At 50.4% G+C, this 8098-nt stretch overlaps 1 protein-coding gene across 1 annotated transcript in view; it reads left to right on the forward strand.

The window, feature by feature from the left end:
- Positions 1 to 8098, forward strand: part of ttn.1 (titin, tandem duplicate 1) — a 127921-nt gene that overhangs the window by 78482 nt on the left and 41341 nt on the right. Inside the window, exons 144-160 of the mRNA XM_086124434.1 lie at positions 75 to 374; positions 601 to 903; positions 990 to 1289; positions 1375 to 1662; positions 1744 to 2046; positions 2168 to 2470; positions 2549 to 2854; positions 4129 to 4416; positions 4521 to 4811; positions 4898 to 5185; positions 5308 to 5590; positions 5670 to 5977; positions 6057 to 6161; positions 6342 to 6539; positions 6626 to 6922; positions 7010 to 7600; positions 7703 to 8005. Coding sequence (XP_085980560.1) covers positions 75 to 374; positions 601 to 903; positions 990 to 1289; positions 1375 to 1662; positions 1744 to 2046; positions 2168 to 2470; positions 2549 to 2854; positions 4129 to 4416; positions 4521 to 4811; positions 4898 to 5185; positions 5308 to 5590; positions 5670 to 5977; positions 6057 to 6161; positions 6342 to 6539; positions 6626 to 6922; positions 7010 to 7600; positions 7703 to 8005 — 5055 coding nt within the window. The remainder of the gene's footprint in view (positions 1 to 74; positions 375 to 600; positions 904 to 989; positions 1290 to 1374; positions 1663 to 1743; positions 2047 to 2167; positions 2471 to 2548; positions 2855 to 4128; positions 4417 to 4520; positions 4812 to 4897; positions 5186 to 5307; positions 5591 to 5669; positions 5978 to 6056; positions 6162 to 6341; positions 6540 to 6625; positions 6923 to 7009; positions 7601 to 7702; positions 8006 to 8098) is intronic.

An 8098-nucleotide genomic window follows, 5' to 3' on the forward strand; every position in this document is an offset into this window, starting at 1 on the left:
ACATTTTTTTTTCCTAGATACTCAGTAAATCATTTACTGCCTGGCTTGACAGAGTTGATCTATGCCTGATGTAGATATTCCTGGACCCCCTGGGGCGCCTGTCGAGATCACTGACATTGACTCCGATGCCTGCTCCGTGTCCTGGACCCAACCGTTGGAGGACGGAGGCAGCAAAATCACTAATTACGTGGTGGAAAAATGCGATGTCAGTAGAGGTGACTGGGTGAATGCTGTGTCCTCCTGCCAGAAGACAAGCTGCAGGCTGGGCAAACTCATTCCCGGGAAAGAGTACGTGTTCCGCATCCGTGCTGAGAACCGCTACGGGGTGTCGGACCCCATCCAGTCCGATAGGATGATTGCCAAGTTCCCCTTCGGTAGGTTTTATTCATTCATGGAAGGAAATAATTTTCCAATGAATCAACGAGCATAACATCTCAAGCATTTTGATAATTGTCTGTTAGCTACTGTTTTTGGGGTTTTTTTTGGGGAGGTGGCAATAAGTATATTCCAGCTTGTGAAAATCATGACATGGCCACTAAATGTGAAGGTCGTCCGCTTGACAGAAATCATTTTCAGTTTGGTTGTTTTCTTCAACACCAGATGTTCCCGGTGAACCTCTTAACTGTCACATCAACAAGACTAACAAGGACTGCATGTTTGTGGCCTGGGATAGGCCAGAGACTGATGGCGGCAGCCCTATCACGGGTTACTACATTGAGCGTAAAGAAAGAAACAGCCTCCTCTGGGTCAAGGCCAACGACACAGTTGTACGCACCACTGAGTACCCCTGCGCCGGCCTGATTGAGGGCCTGGAGTACACCTTTAGGGTGTCAGCCATCAACCGCGCTGGCCAGGGCAAGCCAAGCAAGAAGACTGATTTTGTAACTGCGAGAACACCCATTGGTGGGTTCCCAATCGACACCCGTGAAATAAAATTTTGAAGCAATTCATTTCCGCGACACTTTGTCATCAAAGTCATTGTGTTGCAGATACCCCTGGCAAACCAGAGGTCCTGGACATGACCAAGAACTCCGTAACTCTTGTTTGGGGCCGGCCCAAGAACGACGGTGGCAGCAAGATCATTGGTTACTATGTGGAGTCCACGTCTGTGCCCGGAGACACGTGGTTGCGCTGCAACACCGTTTGCCAGAACGTCCCGAGGGAGGAGTACACCGTGACTGGCTTGGAACGAGACCTGCGATACCGGTTCCGAGTCATTGCCAAAACAGCTGTCAACATGAGCAAACCCTCAGAGCCCACAGACCCAATCCTGGTCTGTGCTGAGAATGGTGGGAGGGACACACCTAATTGACCTTTTGATGTTCAACTAACGTTTAGATGGGTGATGAAATAGGCTCCTCTTGTTTACTACAGTGCCTCCAAGAGTAGAACTGAACGCCAGGATGCAGAAGGGCTTGAAGGTGAAGGCCGGAAGTACGATTCTCCTGGAGGCTGAGGTGTTTGGTAAACCAATGCCGAAAGTCACGTGGAAGCGAGGTGATGAGAGTCTGAGGTCGAACGAAGGGCAGGTCATCACCCAGCAGAGACACCAGTTCCAAATGGAGATGCTCTCAGTCACCAAGGAGCACACTGGAGTCTATACCATCCTTGCAGAGAATGCCAGTGGCTCCAAGTCCGCCGAAATCCCCGTTACCGTTTTGGGTGAATACTTTTGGGTGAACTGCTGTGTTCGCTTTGATGACTGAAATGCAGTGACACATTTGGAATTTGTCTGTTACGCAGATGTGCCTGGTCCGCCCGCCGGTTACAAGTATATGGAAGTGTTTGCCAATCAAATGAAGTTGTCCTGGGAGCCGCCACTGAGGGACGGTGGCGCCCCAGTTACTAACTATATTTTGGACAAGCGTGAGACCAGCCGGGCCACCTGGGCCCAGGTCTCCTCAACGATCAAGGGTGACAATCTTGAACAAAATGTGGAGAAGCTGATCGAGGGTCACGAATATCAGTTCCGAATCCGTGCCGAGAACACGTGGGGAGTTGGAGACAGTCTCATCACTGCCCCCGTCATTGCCAAGAATCCATTCAGTGAGTTCGGCGTTCATTTGCTTACTTAAAGTACTGTTCGATGTTGCTCTTTTTTAAAAAAAAATTTAATAGTCCCTTTAGTCACATAAATCTCATTTGAACGTCCGATTGTATTTACCAGCTGTCCCTGGCCCATGCGAGGCCCCGGTGATTACCCAAGTCACCAAGGATGCTATGACGGTGAGCTGGAAGGAGCCCACTGATGACGGAAAGTCCACCATTCTGGGCTACATGCTTGAGAAGAAAGAAACCAAGGAGATGAACTGGACCAAGATGAACAGGAAGCCCCTTTTGGAACGGACTTTTGATGTCACCGGCCTTAGCGAGGGAGTGGAATATGAATTCAGAGTCATTGCTGTTAATGTGGCAGGACTTGGAAAACCCAGTGAGCCCTCAGACGCCACCACAGCGCAAAATCCCATCAGTGAGTCTCACGACCTCTCAAGGGGGATTTCCTTTATTCGTACTTGTTTCTAACATGGAATAAAATGCACTTCCGCAGCTCCTCCCGGCCCGGCGCTGAACCCGCGTGTGACTGACACCACCTCCAGCACCCTAAGCCTCAGCTGGAATGCTCCGGCCAACGATGGCGGAAGCCCAATCTTGGGATACCTGGTGGAGTGCCGGAGGACAGACACGGCAGATTGGATCAGATGCAATGTTCCCAGGAACTTGCAGGACACCAGCTACACCATACAAAACCTCATCCACAAGGCTGAGTACCAGTGTCGTATCACCGCTGTCAACAAGGTCGGCTTTGGTGAACCAGTTGAAGTCCCCGGCAAGCACATGGCGAAGGACATCATAGGTAGGTTTTCTTTTCCACAATCCACTGAAGGTGTGGATTGTGCAGCGTTTTGTCAAGTCAAGTCAAGTCAACAGTATTTCTAGAGCACTTTCAAACAGCCATCGCTGCATACAAAGTGCTGTACATGGAGCAATTTAACATGCACAATAAACAGTAAGACAAATCGGTAATAAAGGCGGTAGAAAGCACCAAACAGTAAAACCAAGAACAAATCTAAGTCATGCTGAGTCGAATGCCAAAGAATACAAGTGAGTTTTGAGGAGGGTTTTGAAGATGGGCAGCGAGGAGGCTTGCCCAATGTTCAGTGGGAGGTCATTCCAGAGAGAGGGACCAGCAACAGAAAAGGCTCCATCCCCTCTGAGCCTCAGTTTAGTTCTTGGTACTTCTCATAATGTCTGGTCCACAGACCTGAGGCGGCGGGCAGGTGCGTAGGGGCGGATTAGCTCAGAGAGGTAAGGTGGCGCGAGATTATTCAGAGATTTGAAAACAAATAAGAGGATCTTGAAAATAACTCTAAAATGAATGGGGAGCCAGTGAAGGGATGCCAGAGTAGGAGTTATGTGCTCCCTCTTACGAGTACCAGTCAAGAGGCGAGCGGCGGCATTCTGGACCAGCTGAAGGCGCTTAATGGAGGACTGGCTGACTCCAAAGTAAAGGGCATTGCAGTAATCGAGCCGGGATGTGACAAAGGCATGAATTACTGTCTCAAAGTGTTCATGTGAGAGGAGAGGTTTTATTTTGGCCAGCTGTCTAAGGTGAAAGAAGTTTTGGGATGGTAACTCGAGATTCCAGGAATGCGCTACGATTCCAAGACTGGGAGTCATATTCAAGTTCCATCGCTATTCAATGTTGTTTTTCCCAAGTCAAACTTGAGTGCTTTAAAAAAAAATAAAATAAAAATAAAAGCTTTCCTGTCCTCTAACGTTGAGGAGAAAATTGCAATGGTGTCACAGGGCCCCGAGCGCAGGGGGCTCTACTTGACCGATAATCAGTTCCCCACAATGAGTAAGGCTGAAGGCTAACTTTGCCGTTATGAACTTCCAATCTGGGCAAAACTGCTTCTAATTGTTATGCTGAGCCGATGCAAACTAATAACGTAAGTTGTAATTGTTACTTTCAAAAACAGGTAACTCTGTGACCTTTAATATCATGCAATCCAGTCAAGTAGGGAAGGTACTTTTTCAAGGGGGCAACACTGATTGTAGCATCAGATGAATTGAAGTGGGTTAAACAATGGAAATGATGTCATGGCTTTTGATTTGATGAACTCGTAGTCCCCCCGGAGGCAGAGCTGAGTGCTCAGCTGAAGGAGGGCCTGGAGCTGCGTGCTGGCTCCACCATGAAGCTTCACGCTACAATCAAGGGTCACCCGGCGCCCAAGGTCATTTGGGCCAAGATGAACAGCAACCTCAAAGACCGCCAAGGCATCCTCATTAAGTCCTCCAAAACTGACACCGCTGTGACGGTGGAGAATGTCAACAGGTACGATGCGGGCAAATACATTCTCAATCTGGAGAGTGTGGCCGGCATGAAGATGTACACCGTCGTCGTCAAGGTCCTGGGTAACAAACCTTTCCTGCTTCTTGATCTCAACTCATGTTGATTCAAACAAACAAACAAACAAAAATTGGAACCGTGGGAATTTCTTTCCACTTCTGATTTTTAGATACTCCCGGGCCACCAATTAATCTGGTGGTGAAAGAGACCACGAAGGACAGCGCTTCTCTCTACTGGGATGCTCCTCTCCTTGACGGCGGCTTTGAAGTCACGCACTATATTGTGGAGAAGCGTGAGACCGAGAGGAAGGCCTGGTCGACGGTCTCCAACAATTGCGCCAAGACCTCTTTGAAGGTGTCCGACCTGAGTGCCGGACGCTCCTACTGCTTCAGAGTGTCGGCCGTCAATCAGCTCGGCGCCGGAGAGTGCTGCGAGACCCCCGACTCTGTCAGAGCGTCTGGTCGGTTGTCATGAGAGAAATTTCAGCGGCTTCATTCTCTTTCATTTGACTGCCGTTGGCTCACCGGTCCTTTTCTACTCATGCAGAGGAGCCCGGTCCTGTCATGGACTTTAAGACGTTGCTGGTCACCAAGGACTCTTGTACACTCAGCTGGAAGAAACCTCTGACCGACGGCGGCAGCCGCATTATCTGCTATGTGCTCGAGGTTGTCAATGGTGACGGCAAGCCCAAGGCGCTGATGAGGTCAAAGAACATGCAGTACAGCGCCAAAGATCTGCTGGAGGGCAAAGAGTACAAATACAGCGTCAAAGCTGTCAATGACAGTGGGGAGGGCGCTGCCAAGGAGCTGACGGTAGTTGCCAAGGACCAGCTCAGTAAGGAGAAACATTCACACAGGATCATGTTGACTGTCGTCTGCCCACGAATGCTTTGCTTCTATTTTCTAGTGGCATCAGCAGCATGTCGTTTTCAAGTGTTTTGGCCCTCCTTTTCACAGTTCATCCCACTTGCGACTTGAGGGAACTTCCCGACATGTGTTATGTGGCCAAAGAGGGCAGTACGGTGCGTCTGAAGATTCCAATCATGGGCAAACCCACGCCCAAGGTGTCCTGGAAGAAGGGGCAGGATGAGGACTTGACGGACATCGGACGTGTTTGTGCAGAATCCTCTGCAGTCAACACCACTCTCCTGATCAGGGATTGCCAGAGGAGCGATGCCTCGAAATATACCATCACCCTGAGGAACAGTGCTGGCAGCAAAGAGTCCACCATTTTCATCAGGTTGCAATCTGATGCCTTCAGCGATGCTTAGTCACGCTCGTGCTCTTTCAAGCCTGCGACAACTGCATTTTTCTTTCAGGGTGGTGGGAAAGCCCGGCATCCCCGTTGGACCTATCAAGTTCAAGGACGTGACCGCCGACGGCGCCACGCTGAAGTGGGCGGTGCCAAAAGACGACGGCGGCTCGGAGATCACAAATTACATTCTCGAGAAGAGGGACTCCATCACCAACATGTGGGTGACTGTTTCCTCCACAGTGGACAAGAACACCATGAGGGTAACTGGTCTCCACGAGGGCACGGAATACATTTTCAGAGTCTGTGCCGAGAACAAGTACGGTGTCGGCGAGGGGCTCAAGTCGGAGCCTGTGATCGCAAAACATCCGTTCAGTAAGTGGCTGCAAATGGCTCTTGCCTTGCCCTAAGCATCAGCTTCCTCCCGCATACAAACGGCTCTGATTTTCTCCAGATGTACCCGACGCCCCTCCTCCACCTCAGGTCATGACTATGCGCCATGACTCTGCTTACCTGGCCTGGTCGGACCCCAGGAAGACCGGCGGGTCTCCCATCACAGGTGTGTGTGTGTGTGTGTGTGTGTGTGTGTGTGTGTGTGTGTGCGCCCTAAGTCTGTGCTACGATACAGGACATGTGTGGTACTTGGGGTCATTTGAATGTGAAGGTTCGGGTTACATTTATTGCGTTCCTACATTCATGAGGTCTCTCACTCTCTCCTACACCCCAAATCAATGCGCAGGGTATCACATCGAGTTCAAGGAGAGGAATAGTATGTTGTGGAAGAGGTCAAGCCCGACCGCCTTGAGAATGAAGGAACACAAGGTAACTGGACTGACTGAAGGCCTTGAGTACGAGTTCAGGGTCATGGCAATTAACTTGGCTGGCATAGGCAGACCAAGTCCTCCCACTGATCCACAAGTTGCATTTGATCCAATTGGTAAGTGTGAAAGACGTCAGGATGAATGAAACTTTGGCAATTGGCAATGTTGGTTTTGCTCGACAAACGATCCCGTTTGTGTTCAGATGCTCCAGGCAAACCGGATGTCATTAGCGTCACCAGAAGCACCGTCACTCTTCAATGGGCTGAGCCACAGTTTGACGGTGGCCACAGGCTGACTGGCTACATCGTGGAGAGACGCGACCTTCCTTCTAAGATCTGGGTGAAGGCCAACAGTGTGAATGTTGTGGAGCCCGCATACACGGTCACCGCTCTCCAGGAGGGCTGCAAATATGAGTTTAGAATACGAGCAAAGAATGCAGCCGGTGCCCTTAGCCCACCCTCTGACCAGACCGATACCGTTATCTGCGTGGACGAATATGGTGAATTGGTTTGCTTCCTTTGTCACACTTGCTCACCGAGGCCAAGTGGCGCGGTTTTTAATCCAGCTTCTTTTCTCCATCCAAAAGCTTCACCGACCATTACCATTGATGCTCAGGTGATGGAGGCCGGCGTGACTGTCCGAGCCGGCGAAACCATTGTGGTCACCGCCACAAGTATTCTTGGCAAGCCTGCTCCGACCTCCTGCTGGTCGAAAGGAGGAAAGTACTTGAAGCCCTCAGACATAGTTCATATCGAGACCACTGCCTCCTCCTCCACTCTGTCAATAAAATACGCCACGAGGAAGGACTCTGGGGACTACGTCATCACAGCAAGCAATCCCTTTGGTGTGAAGGAGGAAACTGTTAAGGTCAAAGTTCTGGATGTTCCTGCGGCTCCTGGTCCCATTCAGTGCAGCGGCATCTCCTCCGAGAAGGTCACACTGACCTGGGCCGCTTCTCCAGAGGACGGAGGCTCTCCCATCAAGTACTACACGCTAGAGAAGAGGGAGACGAGTCGCCTTCTCTGGACAATTCTGGAAGAGAAGGTCATCGACTGTCATTACGTGGCCACCAAACTCATCCAGGACAACGAGTATGTCTTCAGAGTCTCTGCTGTGAACCAGTATGGCGGCAGTGAGCCGGCTCACTCTCAGCCTGTCAAGATGGTCGATAGATTTGGTAGGTCTCCGTTCAGCCTCCAGAGAGCTCAGATTCGGCGCATTTAGTTAAGGTGCAACAAAATATGATTTGCTTTTTATCCACGTGACCTTTACATTTTAGGTCCTCCCGGTCCACCATCGAAACCGGAAGTTGACAAAGTTGATGGGCACTCGGCTCGGGTGACATGGAGACGACCCACCGAAGATGGTGGAAGTGAGATCATCGGTTATTGTGTCGAGAAGAAGGAGAAGAAGGCCATGAGGTGGACCAGGGCCTCCAAGAAATCCATTTCCGAGCTCAGCTATGTCGTCACCGGACTGACTGAAGGATTACAGTATGAGTTTCGTGTTCTCGCTGAGAACAGAGCTGGCTTTGGAGAACCGAGTGAAGCGTCGATGCCAGTGACCACAGCCGTCGCTACCTGTGAGTAAACCTATTTGCAAGTTGCCCATCAATGTTATGTATTGATCTACAGTGTAATATGTGTGCTCAAAGCCGACTTTTGGGGGTTTTGGC

This window comes from Hippocampus guttulatus, chromosome 11, assembly GCF_054856545.1.
Source record: "Hippocampus guttulatus isolate MCC_2025c chromosome 11, RoL_Hgut_1.0, whole genome shotgun sequence".
NCBI lineage: Eukaryota > Metazoa > Chordata > Actinopteri > Syngnathiformes > Syngnathidae > Hippocampus > Hippocampus guttulatus.